This window comes from Myxine glutinosa, chromosome 14 (genome assembly GCF_964187855.1).
Source record: "Myxine glutinosa chromosome 14, kmMyxGlut1.1, whole genome shotgun sequence".
Taxonomy (NCBI): Eukaryota; Metazoa; Chordata; class Myxini; order Myxiniformes; family Myxinidae; genus Myxine; species Myxine glutinosa.
Window position 1 is genome coordinate 86013126 of NC_136274.1, and position 24643 is coordinate 86037768.

Here is a 24643-nt window from a genome sequence, read left to right on the forward strand (position 1 = left end):
CGTGCCGGGCCTCGCTTTGAACGGCCGCGTCCAGGCTCCACTAGGTGGAGCGGGCAGCTGGATAGGAAGGGTCGTTATGGCAACCACGTTTTGTTGAGACGTGCCGGCAGGTCGAGATCGGGACATTGGATGGCTCCACGCCGAGGTGATGCGTGGGATCTCGGCCCGGGTAAGCCCCCGTCCCTGCCCCGAATGCCGGACGCATCCAGCCGCCGGCACAAAATAACCAGCATCCATTGCTTGGCTTTGCGAAGCCGGGCTTTGGACAGGAATTGGCGCACCGAGAGGCAGTAGTGAGTAGACTGGGTGATGAGGTTAGTGTTTTGGACCCAAAATTAGAGAAAAACAAAATTTGATGATTGGCAAGGGATTGGCAGTAGTGATTGGCAGATGATGGGCAGTGATTGGCAAATTTTTGATTTGTTGAAATTTGATGTGCAAAATTGGTAGTGAGAGACCCCCGATGTGGTGGGATGGCAAATCCACCATCCTTCCCATGGGGGGGCAAAGGAGCAATAGATTGTGGGGTGTATGGCAGTGAAAACTAGCCCGGGTGGGTTAGGATATGGTGTGTAGGGATCTAGCGAAGATTGACCTTAGGTAACGTTAAGTTTAGTTAGTGACTGATACCTGTAGTGGGGACGCAGGTAGATTAGTATGGATGATAATGACGAGGGAGCGCAATAGTTTAAAGGGACGACTAGGAAGCGCAAGTTTCAGAAGGGAGTAGTTAGCTGAGATGATGCCGTGTGTGTGAGAATTGAACAGGTGTGATTGCACAGGTGTGCAACTGGACAGGTGTGTGGAGCAGTGTATGAGTAGTGAGTGTGTGGATCAGCGCGAATGCGCTTGGGGAGAGAAGGGTGCAGGTGGCACCAGGTGTGAGAGCACAGGGTGCAAGTACAGGTGTGTGGAGAGAGTTGGAGTAAGTGGTATGGAGTGGTGTGCGTGGTGCGAAGGTGTGGATGGGGGAAGAGTGGACCCCTTTCACGAGTACCCGGGGCGGGTAGTGTAAGTGTTAGGTAGAGGGTACAGGAAAATTGTGGTTGGATATTGGCATTTGTGGTGCGGTTGCAGAATGGTGTTGTGAATGGGTGCATTAGTGTTGTGGAAATGGCTGGGCGTGTAGCCTGTTAGTGTGTGTAGTTGGTTGGGCACTCCACCACTGTGAGGATGTCGGCCAGGTGAGGCCGCAGGTGGGCTCTGGGAGCCGGTAGTTGTGAGTGGGTGCCTGAGGATCCCGGGTGTGGATCGGGCAGCCCAGTGCCAGAGAGGGCACGGAGTGGGGAGAGAGCCAGAGGGCCTTCCCCTGGTAGTTAGGTTAGGGTAAGGAGCAGGTAAGCTCGGAGGCAACTGCAGTGGTGGAGGGGTGCAGGTGGGTAGACCCACTGGGAGAGGTACACGCCACAGCCCAGAAATTGTACGAGGGCACCGGGAGATGAATCGGGGGAGTGAGACCCCAAATTGAAGAGCACCACAGTTTGGCCAATGGGAATTGGTTTTTAGAACCCATAGTGTAAGAGGGCCAATGGGTTGGCCGGAGAAAGACCCCGGGTAGTGTAAAGTTGTTAAAGTCATTTAGGAAATAGTTAGGATTGATGAACCTGTCGCACCATACGCAGCCACTTACCTGTGGTGATGATGATGACTCCACACCTGTGTTTTCTTTGTTTGTGTTGCAGAAATGAGAATTGCTGTTGGATTTGTGAGACGCATCACGACGTGGATGAGACATTGGGGTGATTCCATCTCTCCCTCCCTAGGAGGGACTGATGATGAATTGGTGATGGCAAATTTTGATGTTGAGTTGAAAATGGCAAATTTTGATGAGAGTTGAAAATGGCAAATTTGATTGGTTAGGAGGGAGAGAAGACGAATTTGGTATATGGGAGGAACGGGGAAGACAGTAGGGATGTTTGTGGATTTGTAAAGTAGATGTTTATGGGTAGTGTTGTGTTTTGTTGATACAGTAAGGGGTAAGGGAGGGGCCATGTAGGTTACCTGGTGGGGGGGGCGTACGGTAGGAACGTACCTGTCTCACCTGGTTCCCATGTGCCCCCAGTGTGCATCACCTTGCATTGCGTGCACTTTTGCGCCCTTACCACCTTACTCACTTGTTTCTTCTGTTGTCTCCCACCTCCGAGGATCTGGCTTTGGGGTAGAGAGAGAGGAGAGAGAGGTGCTGGCTGCGCAGTTGTGGGCCTGCACTTTCGCTGTTCGCTGCCTGGATCGGTACACCATATGGACCGCAATGTTTGTGGCCACCCACAATGGACCGCAGTTCGTTTGCGGCCAAGCACCACCCGGGGATGGACCTATGGATCAACGTGGCACCTATGCCATACAGGTGAACCACTAATAGTTAACACCACCAAGTGCACCACAAGAAGAGCAAGAGACACCTGCAGGGTTAGGGGTTGTTGAAGTTATTTTTATTCCAATGAACAATGGTGACTGCACCGATTGGTGGTGGGGTGGTGCTGTTGATGCTCGGGAAAGGGTGCTCTGCACGTTATTAAAGGCCGTCGGCCACAGAGCACTCGTGGGTTGGTGTATCGATGTTGGCAAGCGCGCTCTCTCTATGCATAACATCTGCATGTGTTCCTCCAAAAACAGGTCCTGGATCGTAGTGTAAATAGCAGCGTAGTCGTGTAAATAATGCTCCCTACCGGCTGTATGTTTAGTTTGAGAATTCTTTCCGGATTCGGTTATCCTGTGGGTGTGTTTCTGTGAGGAGAAGGGTGCAACGTCGCAGGGGGACATATTTACTCATTTGTGAATATCTGTAAAACTGTCGCACTCAGGGTAGAGTTAATAGTAGAGGGAACTACATTGCGTGCCACACTAAAGTAGGTAAAAATTTATCGGGTCGGGACGCCCCGAGGGTAGAGAAGGGTGCAATGTTGCGAATATGGAATTTGGCCTCCATATCCGCTTGTAAATATTCCCCTATTTTCTCCGATACTCCCCAACTCTCCCTTACCCCATTCCCTAGTCCCATTGTCTGTAAACAACACCCATTAGAGCCGATCTTCCCCTTCATCCCCCCATTAAATGTCGTGCCCAGGTCCCCCGCACCACACGTAGACAATTATAGGACATCTTGCTAGTTATTCTTAATCTATGTCAGTTAAGGACTTGTTTCCATTAATTATGACTCTTCGTTGCACCAGAATGTGATTATATGGCACCTGTTAGGAAGTTTAGGACCTCCCCATACCTCTCCGCATCTCTTCCCCATGAAGAAGCGCCAACTACAACAACAACAACAAAAGAGGGGGGCGGCGCGGTGACGGCATGGGGAGTGGGCGTCCTCCTTCCGGCTCGGTTAGCCGCCATTGACCACGCGCTCCACGGGGTTACCACGAAGGGGCTCCCTGTCGGCCCCTCGTCAAGGGCGGAGCCGGTAACCCCCGCACCCAATGAGAAGCCATGGGCCGATGCCATCTGGGGCGGCGCTAACGAGCCGAGGGCGTGTCACTCCCCGCCGGATATACGCGGCCCCGCGCCGGACGTGACGTCAGATGCGCCCCGAGCTTGGAAGGACAAGACGCCACCCTCCCGAGCGCTGAGCGACCTCCCCGGCATCTCCACCAAAGTCGCGACCCACGAGCGCTGAGCGACCTCCCCGCATCTGTTGGACACCACCGTACGTGATTCTGTCCCTGAGCCAGGTGCACCTGAGCCATCGCGACCTGCCTCCCCTTTTCATCAACCCCCGTGTGAGTCAGCATTTTGTCCCGCGTTTACCTGTCGTCTGTCCGGGGATAATATAAGTGTGTTTAAGTGCCCACCTTCCTATGTTTCCCTCTTGTCCCTGTAATCTAACCTTTTTCCGTACGAATATACTTGAGAACTGAACCCCTGGTGTCGTATTGTGTCATTATAACCCAGCCGGGTGTCTTCTCTTTCCTATTGAGCCAGCGTAGCGCGATTAGTTAACATTCGGGCACAATCGGGTAACTTGTACGGATACGGCGGCCATCCCGCTCGGCCCACCATACCATCAAAGTCGTATCTGTAACAATATATATATATATATATATATATATATATATATATATATATATATATATAAAACTGTGAGAAATAGTAGAAACTCCACAGTACGAGCAGGGCGTCTCATTTGCATTAAATAAATAATCGGGAGATTCAATCAGACGCGGATGTAGCTTCAGGACATCGATCTTTAATTTCCGACAAGCTTTCGACCAACAAAGGTCTTCTTCTTAGTCGTCCCCAAGTTCAACGGAAGTATATATTGTTACGGACACGGCTTAAGATGTTATGATGGGCCGAGCGGAATGGCCGCCGTGTTCGCACAGTTTACCCGATTCTTCCCCAACTCACCCGATTCCACCCGACGTTGACCAAGTCGCGCTATGCTAAATCAATGAAGGAAAGGACACAACGGCTGGGATAAATGAAACGACACAAGGGGTACAGTTCTCAAGACCTCCGGAGGAGGATATAATTGGTGGTGGAGAAAAGGGGTAGATTACAAGGTAAGAGGTAAAGCACAGAAGAGATAGGCACTTAGACACAATCTTATCTATCCCAGACAGACCACAGACAAACGGAACAAGACTGACTTACACAGGGATTGATGGCAGGGAAGGACAGGCAGTCGATAGCACAAGGTGCACCTTGGCTCAGGGGCAGAATCAAACACGGTCCGGTCCAGAGATGCGGGGAGGTATTGCAGCGCTCGGAGGTGGCGTCCTTCTCTCTCCCAGCTCAGGGCGCATCTGACGTCACCTCCCTCTTCCTGCGCATGCTCAGCGGGGAGTGACATGCCCTCGGCTCGTTGGCTCCGCCCCAGATGGGATCGGTCCGCCGCTTCTATTGGGTGCGGGGGTTACCGGGCTCCGCCCTTGACGAGGAGCTGACAGCGAGCCCCTACTTGGTAACCCCGTCGAGCACATGCTCGATGGCGGCTCGTTGGAAAGGCATGGTGCCCTCCCAACACCCCCCACCAACCAAGCCGGAGTGAGGGCGCACACTCCCCGCGCCGCCGCCGCCGCTGTTGTTGTTGTTGCTGTTGCTGTTGTTGTTGCTGAACCGTGAGGAAGAGCTGCGGGGAGGTATTGGGAGGTCCTAAACTTCCTAACGGTGTCATACAATCACATTCTGGTGCAACGAAGAGTCACAATTAATGGAAACGAGTCCTTAACTGACATAGACTTAACTGACATCACCCCCGTCCTCTCCTCTGACGCTGGCAACCTCAACATTCTCATCCTCCTCGACCTCAGCGCCGCCTTTGACACCATCGATCACACCATCCTCCTCACCCGACTTGAAACCACCTTTAACATTACCGGCACTGCCCTCTCTTGGATTAAATCATACCTCTCTGACAGACGTCAGTTCATCTCCATCAATAACTGCAAATCCCCCACTGCTCCCCTCCCCCAAGGTGTCCCCCAAGGTTCAGTTCTTGGCCCCCTCCTCTTCATCCTTTACCTGTCCCCCCTCGGTCACTTAATCCGCCGTCATGGTCTCCAATTCCACTGCTTCGCCGATGACATCCAGCTTTTCATCTCCACCAAGTCCATCTCCACCGCCACCCACTCTATCCTGACAAACTGCATCACTGAAATAAAATCCTGGCTTCAAATCAACTTCCTCAAACTTCACTGTGATAAATCTGAAATAATCATCATTGGCCCAAAAACGCTCACCAAGTCCACCCATAACTTTGCCCTCAACATCGACGGTTTCCCAGTATCCACCTCCCCTCACATCCGGAATCTTGGCATCATCTTTGACCAAACCCTCTCCTTCGACAAATACACTAAACAGATCACAAAGACAGCCCTCTTTCACCTGAAAAACATCGCCCGTCTCCGTCCATCCCTCTCCTCCGTGGCTGCAGAAACCCTCATCCACGCCTTCATCACTTCCCGTCTGGACTACTGCAATAGCCTCCTTTATGGTTCACCCTCAACAATCACCAATAAACTCCAATACATTCAGAACTCCGCTGCCCGTCTACTCACCCATTCCCGGACCCGTGACCACATCACCCCCGTCCTTTACAAGCTTCACTGGCTCCCCATCTCCCAGAGAATCCAGTACAAAATCCTCCTCTTGACCTACAAAGCCCTCCATAACCTGGCCCCATCCTACCTGGCTGACCTCCTCTCCAGACACACTCCCACCCGCAACCTCCGCTCTGCTGGTACCAACCTCCTGACCCCCCCCCATCCGGACCAAATTTAGATCCTGGGGGGACAGGGCCTTCTCCATCGCTGCTCCCACCCTCTGGAACTCGCTACCTCACACCATCAGAGACTCCTCCTCACTCACCACATTCAAAACATCACTCAAGACCCACCTGTTCAACACTGCATTCAACATTTAACCCACAGCATCTAACCCCTGACTATCTCCTCTCCTTCTCCCTCCTTTGTGCTTTGAATATTTCCCTATTGATTCTTCTTTTTTGCAATTGTCTTTATGTTTTGCTATGCATTATGTTTTGCACTCTGTCAAAGCGTCTTTGGGCTTCCTGAAAAGCGCTATATAAAATAAATGCATTATTATTATTATTATTATTAGAGACTAAGAATAACTAGCAAGATGTCCTATAGTTGTCTACGTGAGATGCGGTGGACCTGGATGCGACATTTAATGGGGGAAATAGGGGGAGGTCGGGTCTACAGAGTGTTGTTTACAGAAAATGGGACTAGGGAATGGGGGATTGGGGATAGTTGGGAAGTATGGAGGAAATAGGGGAATATTTACAAGCGGATATGGATGGATGCCAATCTCATATCCGCAACATTGCACCCTTCTCTACCTCGGGGCGTCCCGACCCGATAATTTTTTACCTACGTTAGTGTGGCACTCAGATGTAGTTCCCTCTACTATTAACTCAACCCTGAGTGCGACAGTTTTACAGATGTTCACAAATGAGTAAATATGTCCCCCTGCGACGTTGCACCCTTCTCCTAACAGAAACACACCCACAGGATAACCGAATCACGGAAAGAATCCTCAAACTAAACATACAGCCGGTAGGGAGCATCATTTATACAAGACTGATATTTACACTACGATCCAGGACCTGTTCTTTGAGGAACACATGCAGATGTTATGCATAGAGAGAGAGCACGCATGCCAGCATCGATACACCAACCCACGAGTGCCCTGTGGCCCTACGGCCTTTAATAATGTGCAGAGCACCCCATCCAAGCACCAAAAGCACCACCCCATACACACAGTCAGCACCATCCGGTGCACCAATAAAGTGTTCATAAAAATGCACAATTAATTGTCCATGGTCACCGGTGGTGTCGCAGCCGGCCGAGGTTCTGCTGCTGGTCTTGCCTTCCTGGAGTGCTCTTGGCCTTCTGGCTTCTTTAAAAATAAAGAAAGGCGCCAACCGCGTCCATTTCTGAATTGTGGCCGTCAGGGGGGCCAACTATAAGTGGTTCACCTGTATGGCATAGGTGCCACGTTGACCCAGAGGTCCATCAACGGGTGGTGCTTGCCCGCAAAAGAACTGCGGTCCATTGTGCGCGGCCACAAAAATTGCGGTCCATATGGTGTATCGATCCAGGCAGCAAGCAGCGAAAGTACAGGCCCACAACTGCGGAGCCAGCACCTCTCTCTCCTCTCTCTCCGCCCCAAAGCCAGATCCTCGGAGGTGGGAGACAAAAGAAACAAGTGAGTAAGGTGGTAAGGGCGCAAAAGTGCACGCAATGCAAGGTAATGCACACTGGGGGCACATGGGAACCAGGTGAGACAGGTACGTTCCTACCGTACGCCCCCCCCCCCCCACCAGGTAACCTACATTGCCCCTCCCTTACCCCTTACTGTATCCACAAAACACAACACTACCCATAAACATCTACTTTACACATCAACAAACGTCCCTACTGTCTTCCCCGTTCCTCCCATAAACCAAATTCGTCTTCTTTCCCTCCTAACCAATCAAATTTGCCATTTCCAACTCTACATCAAAATTTGCCATCTCCAATTCAACATCAAAATTTGCTATCACCAATTCATCATCAGTCCCTCCTAAGGAGGGAGAGATGGAATCACCCCAATGTCTCATCCACGTCGTGATGCGTCTCACAAATCCAACAGCAATTCTCATTTCCTGCAACACAGAACAAAGAAACACAGGTGTGGAGTCATCATCACCACAGGTAAGTGGCTGCGCATGGTGCGACAGGTTCATCAATCCTAACTATTTCCTAAATGACTTTAACAACTTTACATTACCCGGGGTCTTTCCCTGCCAATCCATTGGCCAACTTACACTATGGGTTCTAAAAACCAATTCCCATTGACCAAACTGTGGTGGTTCTCAATTTGGGGTCTCACTCACCCGATTCATCTCCCGGTGCCCTTGCACAATTTCTGGGCTGTGACGTGTAGCTCTCCCAGCAGGTCTACCCACCTGCACACCTCCACCACTGTAGTTGCCACCCGAGCTTACCTGCTCCTCACCCTAACCTAACTAACTGGGGAAGGCCCTCTCGCACTCTCACCCCCTCAGTGCCCTCTCTGGCACGGCTGCCCGATCCACACCCGGGATCCTCAGGCACCCACTGACACTAACGGCTCCCAGAGCCCACCTGCGGCCTCACCTAGCCGACATCCTCACAGTGGTGGAGTGCCCAAACCAACTACACACACTAACAGGCTACACGCCCAGCCATTTCCACAACACTAATGCACCCATCCACAATACCATTCTGCAACCGCACCACAAATGCCAATATCCAACCACAATTTACCTATACCCTCTACCTAACACTTACACTACCCGCCCCGGGTACTCGTGAAAGGGGTCCACTCTTCCCCCATCCACACCTTCGCACCATGCACACCACTCCGTACCACTTACTCCAACTCTCTCCACACCACTCATTCCAATACTCCATGTATTCCACACACCTGTACTTGCACACCTGTGCTCTCATACTTGGTGCCGCCTGCACCCTTCTCTCCCCCAAGCGCATTCGCGCTGATCCACAACACTCACTGCTCCACACACCTGTCCAGTTCTCACACAGCATCATCTCATCTAACTACTCCCCTCTGAAACTTGCGCTTCCCAGTCGTCCCTTTAAACTATTGCGCTCCCTCGTCATTATCATCCGCACTAATCTACCTGCGTCCCCACTACAGGTAGCAGTCCCAAACTAAACTTAACGTCACCTAATGTCATCTTCGCTAGATCCCTACACACAATATCCTAACCCACCCGGGCTAGTTTTCACTGCCATCAACCCCATAAACTATAGCTCCTTTGCCCCCACTCATGGGAAGGGTGGCAGGGATGCCACCCTTACCCACCGTCATACGGCGCGAGTGGGACCTTGTGGGACCACCTCGTATGCGAGTCGTTGCCCGCCTGCCGGACCCCGTGCGTCGCCCCTTGCGGGGTCAGCGCGGGGCCGAACCGGCCGGGCCCCCACAGTACATTACCCCCAAGGGGCTCCCGTGCCTCCCCTGTCCCTCTAAAAACTACCCCTGTTGGTGGCGATGCATGGGTCACACTTCCGCAACCCGCTACCCATTCCATACCACCACAACCTTGCTCACTCACACCTCGCACCTCTCCCATCACCGGACCCTCTCGCTTGCACCCTCGTTCCATACCCTCCGGACCAGCCATACACCTCACTCTTGGCCTCTCACGAACATCCGGGTCTATCTCGACCCCCAAGCTTATTAAATCACCTGGCGCATCATACGCACGACCATATTGGTCACCACTTACACCGGGTCCTCTTTCTCTTCGCTTCTCCTCCATCACCTGCGAATCCCTCATCCGGTTAATGAGCACATCATCACGATCCGAACACAGACTTTGGACCAATTCTTTTACTTCCTCCTTTATCTCTTTCTTATCCTCTCTCCGTCGCTTCTTAATTTCGCTCACCCCTTCTTCCACTTCTTCTAATTTCTGCTTCACCTCCTTCATCTCCTCGTGCGCCCCCTTAAGTTCTTCCTCTAACTCCACCTTATTTTTTTCTATGTGCTCCCGCACCTCCCGCTCTTTAACCTCCATCACCTCTACCACCTTGTTCATTTTCCTCGTCAGGTCCTCATGTACCGTCTGACACTCTTTTTTAATTACCCCTACGTCCTTTTTCATCTCCTTCTGTGTCGATTTTAAACCCTCTATTACCGCTGTGTTCTTCTTTACCTGGTCCCCCAACTCCTTTTGTCCCACTGTCAGTTGTTCTACTCCCAGCGTCAACTCCTCTATACCACCTTGCAATTTTACAGTCCCCTTTCTCACCTCCTTCTCCATGCGCTCCTTACAGTGCCTCACCTCCTCGCGCACTCCTCCGACCTCCTCACTCACCCCTCTTCTGATATCTTCTCCCATCACCTGCATCTCCTGCCCAGATGCCACCCTCATCTGCTCCATTTCCTCCCTGTGAGCATCCAATTTAGTTTCTACCCCCATTCTGACCCCCTCTATCTGCTGCCCCATTTTTTTAACTTCCCTTTCCGCTTGGTCCCTCATGTCCCTCAATTTGCCTTCCATACTGTTTTCTAACCCCTCTAACCCCTTTTGCATCCCTTCCATTTGATTCTCTTGAGCGGCCATTCTGTTTTCTACCCCCATTAACCCATTCTTTACCTCTTTTATCCCATTGTCTAACCCCTCACCGGTACCCCTCGCTTCATCCCTCATTACCCCCAATTGCTCACTCTGAGCCCTCATTTGCTCACTCTGAGCATCCATCCGGTTCCCCATTCCTAAAATTTGGTTTCTCATCCCCCTGTTCTCTTCCCTCTCCTCATCTGCCTTGACCATGAAGGCCTGCATCTGCTGCATGAATAGGCCCCAGTTCATTGGTGCTGCGGCCGCTGCTACGGTCACGGGCGCGGCAAAATTTGGTGCCGCTACCCCCACGTGCGCGAGGACGCCACTTTGCGCGCCTGAAGCCTCGTGCGCGAGGACGCCATTTTGCGAACCTGCCGCCCTCACTGCTTCGCTCTCCTCTTGTCCCTCAATTTGGTCCTGGATCGACCCTGCCTCACTCTCCTCTACTGGAACCCAGCCGTCTTGATCTGCCATAGCGCGACTTTCAAAATTTGGGTTTTTATTTTAAAACAAAACAAATTTCGGTTACTTGTAATTTTGAGCGCGTTAAGCGCGCTTCGGGTCCAATCTCACTCCTCGACACCAATTGTTACGGACACGGCTTAAGATGTTATGATGGGCCGAGCGGAATGGCCGCCGTGTTCGCACAGTTTACCCGATTCTTCCCCAACTCACCCGATTCCACCCGACGTTGACCACGTTGCGCTATGCTAAATCAATGAAGGAAAGGACACAACGGCTGGGATAAATGAAACGACACAAGGGGTACAGTTCTCAAGACCTCCGGAGGAGGATATAATTGGTGGTGGAGAAAAGGGGTAGATTACAAGGTAAGAGGTAAAGCACAGAAGAGATAGGCACTTAGACACAATCTTATCTATCCCAGACAGACCACAGACAAACGGAACAAGACTGACTTACACAGGGATTGATGGCAGGGAAGGACAGGCAGTCGATAGCACAAGGTGCACCTTGGCTCAGGGGCAGAATCAAACACGGTCCGGTCCAGAGATGCGGGGAGGTATTGCAGCGCTCGGAGGTGGCGTCCTTCTCTCTCCCAGCTCAGGGCACATCTGACGTCACCTCCCTCTTCCTGCGCATGCTCAGCGGGGAGTGACACGCCCTCGGCTCGTTGGCTCTGCCCCAGATGGGATCGGTCCGCCGCTTCTATTGGATGCGGGGGTTACCGGGCTCCGCCCTTGACGAGGAGCTGACAGCGAGCCCCTACTTGGTAACCCCGTCGAGCACATGCTCGATGGCGGCTCGTTGGAAAGGCATGGTGCCCTCCCAACACCCCCCACCAACCAAGCCGGAGTGAGGGCGCACACTCCCCGCGCCGCCGCCGCTGTTGTTGTTGTTGCTGTTGCTGTTGTTGTTGCTGAACCGTGAGGAAGAGCTGCGGGGAGGTATTGGGAGGTCCTAAACTTCCTAACGGTGCCATACAATCACATTCTGGTGCAACGAAGAGTCACAATTAATGGAAACGAGTCCTTAACTGACATAGACTAAGAATAACTAGCAAGATGTCCTATAGTTGTCTACGTGAGATGCGGTGGACCTGGATGCGACATTTAATGGGGGAAATAGGGGGAGGTCGGGTCTATAGAGTGTTGTTTACAGAAAATGGGACTAGGGAATGGGGGATTGGGGATAGTTGGGAAGTATGGAGGAAATAGGGGAATATTTACAAGCGGATATGGATGGATGCCAATCTCATATCGGCAACAATATATATATATATATATATATATATATATATACACATACATACATACATACATACACACACCCTACTTGTTAGACTGTCGAGTTGTCGAGTAAATTCAAAATATTGTTTTGTTGTATGGCCTCTGTGATCAAACCTCGACATCGGGTACTGAAGAAATGATGAAGAGCTACTTGTCATGTAAAATCCCATTCACTGACTCAGTCGTTTTGGGATAACTCTTGTGTAATTAAAATTATCCACAAACTCATGTCCATTTCCTTTGAAAGCAAATGGTTGGTATCCATGGTCAGAGCATAAATGTGAACACTTGGTTTGCTGTTTTTGGCCATATCATTCTGATAACGAAACCACAACTCGAAATGAAACCAACAGAAACTGAAGTTTTAAAATGCAGTCGAGGAACTTACTTTGGCTGGATTAAAGTAGATTCCCGTGAAACCACGACGTCCTTGCAGCAAAATACAAAGTTGTTGCTTATGATTTCAAAAATGGATTATCTCGCTCTTTCACAGGCAAAATCATAACAACTGCATGACAGCCGCCATCTTGAAATGGAGTGATGCTGTTCGAAGAATAACACGTGTTCAGGAAGGATCTCTGTCACTCCATTGAAGTGGCTCCAGTCTCATAAATGAGATATCCAGGTGTTAATAGAAGTACATGCAAACTTTAACACTGGTTACCACATCAGGAGCATGATTCGTGCCTAAATTGAAACAACTGCTGTATGACTTTCCCTGCAATTATGTTGAATATCTGGGCCAGTTCCTCCCGCGTCGCACGCAGGTTGATAGTCTCTCTGTCTTTGAGACGCGTCCTCTCTGGTCTCATGCCCGATGCCCTTTACAAACTCTACCCTCCCCCTATAAAATTCTGCTAGGTGCACACACTCTGCCAGTAACCCCCTCCCGGTAAAACTCCCAAACTCTCGGCTGCCTGCTCACCTCCACTCATTTGTTCCTCTTTACTCTCACATGTGGAGCCAACTTCCTTGGTCTATTCATTCCCACTCTTCTTTCCAGGACTTCAAGATGACTGTTGACCATCACAGATCATCCTGCATCCATACTAATCATCTTTTCTACCTTTAATAACCCAAGCCTCACCCCAAAAGGGAGCTTCCAGTTGATGTACTCCCAACTCCTTCACTTCCAGGTGATGTACTCCCCAACCATATCCCTCACCCTATATTTCTTTGTTATCCCCTGGTGTTGGGATAGTCCCTGGTGTTGGGCTAGCGGCTGGGGTGCCGGCTTAGGATCCTAGGATCCTGGGTTCGAATCCCGGTCAATCGCTGAATTAACGCCAGGGGGGTTGACTCAGCCTGTCATCCTTCCGAGGTCGGCAAATTGAGTACCAGTTCACTGGTAATTCCCTGCTTGTCGTTAAAGGCGGCAAAAAGGGTTGGCGTCAGGAAGGGCATCCGGCCGTAAAACATTGCTTCAAAAAGGGGACCGAAAAACAACAACAACCACAGTTCCCGAAAAAGGCCAACCCCCGCTTGCAGGGAAAAATGGCCTCTAAAGGTGTTTTTTTTTTTTTTTAAATCCCCCATTTTACATTTCTACTCTTCTGGTCTTTGTTGCAGGTGTGTCCTCTGCAATATTTTCTCTTTTCTCTTTCTGTTCTGTTATATTCCCATTCTTTAATCTCTTCTACGAGTCTTGGCTTTGTTTCCAAAATACGCTAATACATCCTGAAATGTCTGTGCATGATTGCATCCTCATCCACCAAAGACTGACACATCAGCCGGAACCAATCCCAAAAATGCCACCTTGTTTTTTAACTCACTTTTGTGGGATGACAGAGTGAATGCAATTACAGGTGTTATGTGTTTATACTCCTTTGCGTGTGTGCGCGTGTGCTGGTGCGCGTGCGTGAATTCCAGAGGACACCCAATAACATGTCCAGGTGGTTGCCAAAGGCATTCCCTCGTGTGCAATTGAATGTCACATGCTGTGCTTTAATCAATTAGTATTTACTACCCTTTATCAATTAAGGAGTATCAATTTTGTATTTACTGCCCTTCCTTCCCAGTTCTGGTGAAGACGAAGACCCCTGGTGAAAAGAAGACTTGTACCTTACCAACGTCCTCGTGAGTTTTATTCCTTTCCTTCATCACAATGCTCCATCCCTTTATCCTTGCTCATCACAATGCTCCATTACCTTCTCCTTGTTCATCACAATGCTCCATTACCTTGTCCTTGTTCATCACAATGTTCCATCCCCTTGTGCTTGTTCACCACAATGCTCCATCCCCTTGTCCTTGTTCATCACAATGCTCCATTACTCATCACAATGCTCCATCCCTTTATCCTTTGTTACGTGGTCCTCCCTGTGACCGCCTGGTCTCGGTGACCCCCGGACCTTGAGAGGAACCCCGCCAGAAAGATATATGATTTATACGCTTTCGTAACGCAATCAATACTAATTAAACCCTCCGGTGGACCAACGAAGGAAACAATCCAAATCAATAAGGAAATCACACCAAGGATCCGGATCAATCAGGAATATATTCACCCCTGGGTAGAATCATCCACAACACAATACTTCAACGCTCAGTATGAATATTCCCACAATATTTCTAAGATGGCCATCTTATATATTTCCCCCCTTGACCCCACTCACTGCACCCTCAATAGTCACTGTCCCTCACAGTCTCTGGGCCCCTCCAGACCAAGGTGAAGGTCAAATTCTCCGCACACGGGCGGTTGAACGGACCCCTGGCCGACGTGCTCCAAACGTGCACGTCCCGTACCGGGAACGGTTGCTGCAGCGGACACCTCCTCGGGACGCCAACGGGGTCAGAGCCCGCGATCGCGGCCTCTGGGCTGTGAACGGCTCGCAAAGCGCGCGAGGCCCAAGGTGCGACCCGTACACGCCCTCGTAGGCGTCGAGGCGAACAGTGCCGGACGCTTGGTTCCTTCCAGGAACCCACGGCAACCTGACACGTAACAGGCAATCACCCCGCGCAGGTAACTCCTCTCGCCAGACGGGCTTTTCAAACTCAGCGTTCCAAAGCAGGTAAAGATCGACTCGGCTCACGTCGGAGCTGGTCGAGGATCAAGATGGCCGCTTCTCTCCCGACCTTGTCTTTTTCCTCTTCCGGTTTTCCATCCCGTTTCCGGTCTCCTGTTAACTGGAGCGCTTCTAACCATTTAACCACAACAACCTTTAATAGAATAAACATTAATAAGAGATGACCTGAATAGTAATTCACATAAATCCGGAATTCGTAAGACTCCCCCCCTTCAAGAAAGAAAGTTTGAACACCGCGAAAACTTTCTTTGCAGGCCAACTTTGATAAACAGACAAGATCTCTCACACCCCAAATCATCAGTTCCCCCAGGCACAATTATCACATCTCAAAAATAAAGCAACAAAATTTCACAAAACCCCACTTCCGTTTCCGGTCTTGCTGGCGAGGGTTCGTTTTTTCGCAGCTCCACACGCTCTCCATCGAAATCGAAGTTAAGTAATTGTTCCCATTTTGTATTTTCGTTAAAACTGTATTTATTTTATGGTGTATGTACGTATATTGTCCCGACAAAGATTTTCGGTGCAAATCTTTCATACCTGTATTGAAAATCGTGTTAATTCGTGTCGTCTTGAGGCCTTGTACAGTGTACACTGTACAACCTTGAGGCTTTGTTTTTCTCTCAGCGGTCTGTCGTTTGTGATCCAATAACTTTCGTTCTCTGTTTTCCCAGTCTTTCCACCCCATAGCCTACTTCCTTATGTAAATCTCAACTCAAAAAAAAAAAAAAGAAGACATTACCTTCTCTGTGCTCATTCGTTTATTCATTCTTATTCGTTCGTTCGTTCTTCGACCACATGTTTCTCCCCCATTTCCCCAGATAGATTGTCAAATTTCAACTCGTTATTTTATCGTCCATGCGATATTGTTTGATTATAGTTAGTTTTGGTTTGAATTTCCTGTAACTCGTAATTAATTAATTGTGTTCTGCTCCTCGTGTGTGGCCTTGTAGTTGTACCCCCGTCGGTGTTTTGTTAACTTAAGCATGTTTTGCTTGGCTCTTGGTTTTTTCCCTTCTACCCCGAACATAATACTCTGTCTAACGTTCTAAATCCCCACCCCCCCCACCCCCCCCCCCACCCCCCTAAAAAAACAAAAAAAACAAAAAAACAAAAACATTTATTTTCTTTTCTCCACGTGTACTGTTGTCTCATCCTGTATTTTCTGTCCAGGTGTGCTGTTCGCCCCGCCCCCATTATCTCCTTGCCATCCACCGTTTGCCCTGTTCACGTGACTCGTGGTGGTCCCTCTCGGCTCTCCTCCCGTTGGTATTTTTGTGCATATAAGATTGTTCACAGTTCTGTTTAAATATTATTTAAATATGTTTAACCTTTCCCCTTCTGTGTTTTATTCAGTGGTATATTACAACACGCTGTTTTTCTTCCTATTTAAAATGCTTTTCTCAATTTCCTCTCCAACTCATTCCACTTCAAAAAAAAGAAATTCAATATCTTATACGTCTCCCTCACTACATGGTCTAAATTCACATTCATTCCATCCCTCCTCCATCATTCTGAATCGGATTGCTAACTTGAAAATCACAACAAACCCAATTTGTTATCAATGTTCGTCTTTCATTAATCATCTACTTTCTAAACTCCCCTCTTGCCCCTCCCATCCAAATCCCCCCCCTTGCACCTACACTCCTAAACTCCCGCCTTGCCCCTCCACTCTTAAACTCCCCCCTTGCCCCTCCACTCCTGAACTCCCCCCTTGCCCTTCCCCTCCTAAACTCCCCCCTTGCCCCTCCCCTCCTAACCCCCCCCCCCTTGCCCCTACACTCCTAAACTCCCCCCTTGCCCCTCCACTTCTAAACTTCCCCCTTGCCCCTTCCCTCCAAAACTCCCCCCTTGCCCCTCCCCTCCTAAACTTCCCCCTCACTCCTCCCCTTCAAAACTCCCCCCCAATCCCTCCCATTCAATTCTCCCCCCATACCATTCCTCTCCAATTCTCCCTCCACCCCCTCCTCTTCCAAGCTGCCTCCTCCCCACTTCGTCTCCCTTCTATCTCATACCTCCACCCCCCCAAACCTTCTACTTTCCTCTGCCCCCCCCCTCAAACAACCCCTCACTGTGCCTCATCCCTTCACCATCAAACCTTTCATCCTCCTCATCCTTCCCTTTCTTGGAACTCTTCTGCAACATCTGACACACTATCAACTGCTCTCCCTACCTCCCCCTCTCATCCTTCATCTTACCCTACACCTCCCCTCCCCTGTCCTGTACCCGATGCTCCCCCTCTCTCTTCATTAGCGGTATGGACCTCAAACATCCGGGGCCTTCGCTCAAACCTGACTGATCTCTCCATACAGGTTGCTTCTGACAATCCAGACTTGATCTACTTAACAGAGACCTTCCTCCTTCAAGATGTCTCTGATTCCTTAATATCTCTTCCTGGTTACTCCCTCCTCCGGTATGATAGACCTGAGCCTCGGCCTGGTGGTGGGGTGGCTATCTTTGTCAAAAACTCTCTTCCTCACTCTCCTTGCACTGCCCTCTTTCCTCCTCACCCGCAGGAGTACCTCTGGTTACGGCTTCCTCTCTGCTCCCACCTTTTGTTCATATGTGTTCTGTACCGTCCCCCAAACAGTGATGACTCCATCTACATTTCACTGTCTGACAACATGGACCAACTTCTATCCAATCATCCCAACTCTCTCTTCATCATATGTAGTGACTTCAACTGTCATCATGCCACCTGGTTGGGTGTGGGTTCCTCTCTCACCAGTCATGGCACCTCAGCAAAGGACTTCTGTGACTCACTGGGATTGGCACAATCTGTCAATTTCCCGACCCGGATCTCAGCCAATGGAGTATCTTCTCTTCTAGACTTGGTTATGACAAACTTCCCTGCTAATGTCTGCTGCTCTTCCTCTGCTCCAATCGGTTCTTCTGATCATGTGCTTGTCAAAGTGGACATCTCTCTGGCCATTCTCAGAGAGCCTCCTCAGCGTCGACGAGTCTGGCATTTCACTCAGGCCGACTGGGACGGTCTTCAAGCAGCCATCAATCGGCTGGATTGGTCTCCCATCTCCACTGCCTCTGACATCAATTCTTCCTGGGAATTCTTCCAAAGCAAACTGATCTCTCTCATGCACAGATTTATCCCATCTCGCCTTCAGTTGTCTTGCCCTTCCTCCCGTCCATGGTACACTGAATCTTGTGGTGAGGCAGTTGCCCTGAAACAACTTGCCTTTGCCTCTTGGAAAGCTAATCCAACTGAAGGCAATCTCAGTTCCTTCCACCAAGCTCGGAACAAGTGTGTCTCTACCCTCAGGAGTGCCAGGAAGCACTATCTCTCCTCACTCAAAAATGAACTCTCAAACCTGTCTCCTTCCTCCAAATCCTGGTGGCGTCTGGTCAAATCCGTTTCTGGTGTTTGTTCCCCCTCCATCCCCTCCCTTACCTCAAATGGCCACACAGTTGACATCGCACGTGACAAAGCCGAATGCCTCAACTCTGTGTTCGCCTCAAAATCCTTAGTCCCAAACCCATCTCTCTCTGTTCCCACCTTTCCCAGTCGAACCCAACTGCTCCTGGACTCTGTGTCCTTCTCTCCTGACAAGGTGGAGGAGTTTTTGTCAAACCTCGACTCTGATTCTGCAACTGGACCAGACGGCATCAGCCCACGGGTCCTAAAATCCTGCTCTGCCGCTCTATCTCACCCTCTCTCTGTTCTTTTCACCCTATCTTTTGCTCAAGGTCATCTGCCAGCATCCTGGAAATCAGCTAACATTACCGCTTTACACAAAAAAGGTGCAAAAACAGATCCTTGCACCTACAGACCAATCAGCCTGCTCCCAATTATCAGCAAAGTCATGTAATCCATCATTGCTTCGGATATGAAATCTTTCCTCTTCTCCAATGGCTTGATCTCTGATCATCAATTTGGTTTCAGACCAGGTCACTCTACTCTGGACATGCTGCTTCTGCTGTCTCAACAATGGATGGAGGTCCTCAATGCCAAACAGGAAATCAGAGCTGTCTCCCTTGACATATCACGGGCCTTTGATACGGTCTGGCACCCAGCTCTGCTCACCAAACTCTCCTCCTATGGTATCCATGGAAATCTCCATGCATGGCTTGCGGACTTTCTCTCTGGTCGTAGTCAACGTGTGGCCCTGAATGGATTTCTCTCATCTCCCCTTCCTGTTCAGGCTGGAGTTCCCCAAGGAAGTGTGCTGGGCCCTGTGCTTTTTCTGGTCTTTATCAATGATCTCTCCGACTCTCTGGAGAATCCTCTCTATCTCTTTGCTGATGACTCCACTCTCTGCCGCTCCATTCCTCTTCCCTCAGATCGGCAGTCTGCAGCCTCCTCACTCTCTGAAGACCTGGACAAAATCACAGACTGCTCAAACAAGTGGAACATGTCTTTCAATCCTGACAAATCTCACTCTCTTACTATGTCTCTCCGAAAAGATCGACTGGACAACCCTCCCATCTACTTTCTCAACAATCCTCTCCAAGAAGTTCTGTCGCTCAAGCTTTTGGGTCTCACTATCTGCCATGATCTTTCTTGGGAAAACCACATTTCCAAGATGGCCTCCAAAGCCAGTCGCCGACTGGGCATCCTCCGTCGTGCAAAGTCCTTCCTCGGCACACCCGAGCTCCTCACCACATACAAGGCTTTCATCCGCAGCTCAATGGAATACTGTTCTCCCCTATGGGCTGGTGCTCCTGCCTCACACCTGGCTCGGCTTCACGCTGTTGAATCCAAAGCTTTCAAAATCATTGGAATCTCCCGCGATGAAGCTATCTCTGAGGGCCTTTCACTCACTCACCGCAGGCAGGTAGGTGGTCTTTCTGTCTTCTACCGACTCCTCTCCGGCCTTGCTCCCCCAGCTCTCTCTGTGCTCTGTCCCCCAAATATTCCTACAGGTCGCACAAGATCTGCCAGCAACCCTCTGATGGTTAAACTGCCGAAATCTCGGCTCTCTGCTCACCTTCACTCTTTCATTCCTCTTTTCTCCCGCCTCTGGAACAAACTCCCACACTCCCTTCAATCCCTCTCCTCCCTCCAGGTCTTTAAAACAGCTGTTCACCACCATCTCTTATCTTCCCCCATCCAAAACCTTGATCTTTTCTACCCCCACTAATTCACCCCAGATCCACCTTGTTTGAAATTCCAACTTCTTTCCTGGAAATCCTGGCAGTGTCCATATGTTTATACCTCTCCCGCCCCCCCCCCCCCCTTCACATGCCTCCCCCCCAAAGCCCTCTCCCTCCCACAGATCTCTCGATGTCTCCATGTCTCTCGGTCCCTGCTCTCAAATGTTGTGTTTGTGTCCTTCCCCCTCCCCATCTTGTCTACCGCTCCCGATGTTATTTGTTTTATGTGTCTGTTTGTCTTTCTGTGTGATTAATGTTCGCTCTTTCACGAGCCTCGATCTTGTATACAAAAAATAAATAAATAAATAAATAAATAAATAAATAAAATAAATGATTCCAAAGGGAATTCACTCTGGACCAAGCATCAACAACTTCTAGTTTCTCTTGAATGCAGGTTTAAGGGGTGGTGACCAAAGCCCCAAAGTTAAACAACTCGATAGCACATTTTCGGGAGGCCAAGCTGAGTATTCACTACATGGACGCCTTAAGGAATGTGGAGTTCACGGTTAGTCCAGGGAGGAAAGTTCATTACATGGACGCCTTTAAGAACGTGGAGTTCACGGTTAGTCCGTGCAGGAAAGTTCACTACCTGGACGCCTTTAGGAACGTGGCGTTCACGGTTAGTCCGTGTAGGAGCCCAGGCTCGGCGGCTCCGCCGTATATAGTGCTTCAACTTCTCCGGACTCCTAACAGTTACGGTGGGACCACTTGTCCCAGTAGTCACCTGACTGGCGGTCTCCGTCTCGGCCAGTGCTCTGACAATCATTCTTTCGGGAGATGCCGTCACTCTGGGAGCCTCCATAGTAATATCGGCTGCTGCCAACACGAAAACTACCGCCAAGTTGTCCTCTTCTGTAGACCTCTCGACGCCTACGAAATGCCTTCCCTACTGTTATGGTCCGACCCTCCAAATCCTTACCATTCCAATTCTTCTCTGCCTCTCTGGCGTCTTTTGTGCTTGCAAACGTGACAAAGCCGAACCCTCTTGACTGTTGCGTTTCCCTGTCTTTTACCAACCGCACTTCCACCAGCGGCCCATATCTGTTGAAGACAGAGGTCAGAACTTCTTCCTTTGTTTTGAAGTTCAGTCCCCCTACAAATAACTTGGTACTTTTGTCGCCATCCCGAGCTGGTGTGGTGTTATTTTCCCTGCTGGGCTCTTTACCAACCCTCGGGTTACCATAAACTTGACCCCCGGCCAAATCATTCCCGATAACCACAGATACTCCCTCTACAGGAAGCGTGGCTTGTAAACCGACGGTGACCGGTCCTGACACCAAATCGGATTCCAAATGGATGACATGAAGTGGGGCATTAACACAGCCACCGATCCCTTGTAACCGAACACTATCACCAGTTGCTGTACTCTTTGACAATGGCAAAATGCCTTCAAGCATTAAGGATTGATGGGCTCCTGTGTCCCTCAATACCCTAACAGATCTTGGGTTAGTCAAGTCTCCCTCTCGTGAGACAAACCCCTCATAAATAAATGGTTGGTAACTCTTCTGTGGGCGATTTCTTACGTTTGCCATCGCATTCGGAGTTGTACTATTCGGACTCCGCTCTGGGTTTTCCCTTTTCATGAGGTAACAACCGGACATCAAGTGTCCAGGTTTCTTGCAAAAAGCGCAAGTAGGCCCGGAGGAAAAACTCGTGGTCTGCCTCGGGCCCCCCGGAAAATAAGTTTGTCTTGGGCCCGTAGCCCCCCGATTTCGGACAGTTGGGGTATCAGAGTTGTCCCCATAATCCTCTCGAGGCCGCCGCCATGTATTGTCGTTCTCTGCACCGGGTGTTCCATAACTCCCCTGCTGAAGTCTAGGCGAGGAGTTAGGTTTGTGGACCCCTATCCGGTGTGTTAAGGCATAATCATCTGCCATGGTGGCTGCATCCCACAACTTTGGTACTTTCTTTTCCTGCAGGTACACTTTGATGTCCTCGTGGACACACTGTTGAAATTCCTCCACCAGGATCAAGTCACGCAATGCTTCGAAGTCTTTCCCGACTCCTTTTGACTCACACCACCGATCAAACATGTTTTCTTTCACTCTGGCAAACTCCACATGGGTCTCACTCTCCCTCTTCCTGGCATTCCTGAATTTTTGCCGGTAAGCTTCAGGAACCAACTCATAGGCTTTGAGAATGTGCTTCTTCAATACCTCATAATCTGCACATTGGTCCATTGGTAGCGCCGAATAAATATCTTGAGCTTTACCCACCAGCACACTTTGCACTAGTATGGTCCAGGCCTCCTCTGGCCAGCTTAACTGTCGAGCCACTTTCTCAAAGTGTGGAAAAAATTTAGCGACTTCCTTTTCACTGAAGGGTGGAACCAGCCTCACATGTCTGCCCACATCCCAGGTGTTCGGGCTAGGTGTCGGCCCCGTCAGCAAGGGTGGTACCTCTCCCCGTTCTCTCATTAACTGCAGCTCCTTGAATTTAATTTCTTGCTGAAGCGCCATGTCACGTTCCTTTAATTCCCTTTCGGCTTTTCTCTCCTCTGCTTTTCTCCCTTCTAACCTTTCCTGGAGTTCTCGTTCCACTCTCCTTTCCTCTGCTTGTTTCTCTTCTCTCCTCTCTTCTGCTTTCCTTTCCTCTGTTTTCATCCTTTCTAACCTTTCCTGGAGTTCTCGTTCCACTCTCCTTTCCTCTTTGTAGTTCCAGCAGTCACCTGACTCCAATAAAAAAGTAATTTTAATTAATAAAAATATAATTTTATTATTTTACACAAGTTTATATCCCGGACGAGCCCCCAATTCTGTTACGTGGTCCTCCCTGTGACCGCCTGGTCTCGGTGACCCCCGGACCTTGAGAGGAACCCCGCCAGAAAGATATATGATTTATTCGCTTTCGTAATGCAATCAATACTAATTAAACCCTCCGGTGGACCAACGAAGGAAACAATCCAAATCAATAAGGAAATGACACCAAGGATCCGGATCAATCAGCAATATATTCACCCCTGGGTAGAATCATCCACAACACAATACTTCAACGCTCAGTATGAATATTCCAACAATATTGCTAAGATGGCCATCTTATATATTTCCCCCCTTTACCCCACTCACGGCCCCCTCAATAGTCACTGTCCCTCACAATGTCTCTCAGCCCCTCCAGACCAAGGTGAAGGTCGACTTCTCCGCACACGGGCGGTTGAACGGACCCCTGGCCGACGTGCTCCAAACGTGCATGTCCCGTACCGGGAACGGTTGCTGCAGCGGACACCTCCTCGGGATGCCACCGGGGTCGGAGCCCGCGATCGTGGCCTCTGGGCTGTGAACGGCTCGCAAAGCGCGCGAGGCCCAAGGTGCGACCCGTACACGCCCTCGTAGGCGTCGAGGCGAACAGTGCCGGACGCTTGGTTCCTTCCAGGAACCCACGGCAACCTGACACGTAACAGGCAATCACCCCGCGCAGGTAACTCCTCTCGCCAGACGGGCTTTTCAAACTCAGCGTTCCAAAGCAGGTAAAGATCGACTCGGCTCGCGTCGCAGCTGGTCGAGGATGAAGATGGCCGCTTCTCTCCCAAGCTTGTCTTTTTCCTCTTCCGGTTTTCCATCCCGTTTCCGGTCTCCTGTTAACAGGAGCGCTTATAACCATTTAACCACAACAACCTTTAATAGAATAAACATTAATAAGAAATAACCTGAATAGTAATTCACATAAATCCCGAATTCGTAACACCTTGCTCATCACAATGCTCCATTACCTTGTCCTTGTGCATCACAATGCTCCATTACCTTGTCATTGTTCATCACAATGCTCCATCCCTTTATCCCTGCTCATCACAATGCTCCATTACCTTGTCCTTGCTCATCACAATGCTCCATTACCTTGTCCTTGTGCACCACCATGCTCCATTACCTTGTCATTGTTCGTCACAATGCTCCATCCCTTTGTCCTTGCTCATCACAATGCTCCATCCCTTTGTCCTTGTTTATCATTATGCTCCATCCCTTTGGCCTTGTTCATCACAATACTCCATCCCTTTATCCTTGCTCATCACAATGCTCCATTACCTTGTCGTTGTTCATCACAATGCTCCATCCCTTTATCCTTGCTCATCACAATGCTCCATCCCTTTATCCTTGCTCATCACAATGCTCCATCCCTTTATCCTTGCTCATCACAATGCTCCATCCCTTTATCCTGGCTCATCACAATGCTCCATCCCTTTGTACCTGTTC

At 49.9% G+C, this 24643-nt stretch overlaps 1 protein-coding gene across 4 annotated transcripts in view; it reads left to right on the forward strand.

The window, feature by feature from the left end:
* LOC144888885 (germ cell nuclear acidic protein-like) overlaps positions 1 to 24643 on the forward strand; it is a 155678-nt gene that overhangs the window by 23781 nt on the left and 107254 nt on the right. For 3 of the 4 annotated variants that reach the window (XM_078768541.1, XM_078768540.1, XM_078768542.1), the window contains exon 3: positions 14352 to 14409. In XM_078768541.1, coding sequence (XP_078624667.1) covers positions 14352 to 14409 — 58 coding nt within the window. Of the gene's footprint in view, positions 1 to 14351; positions 14410 to 24643 lie in introns of those variants that run through there. The other variant, XM_078768543.1, reaches the window with a different exon arrangement.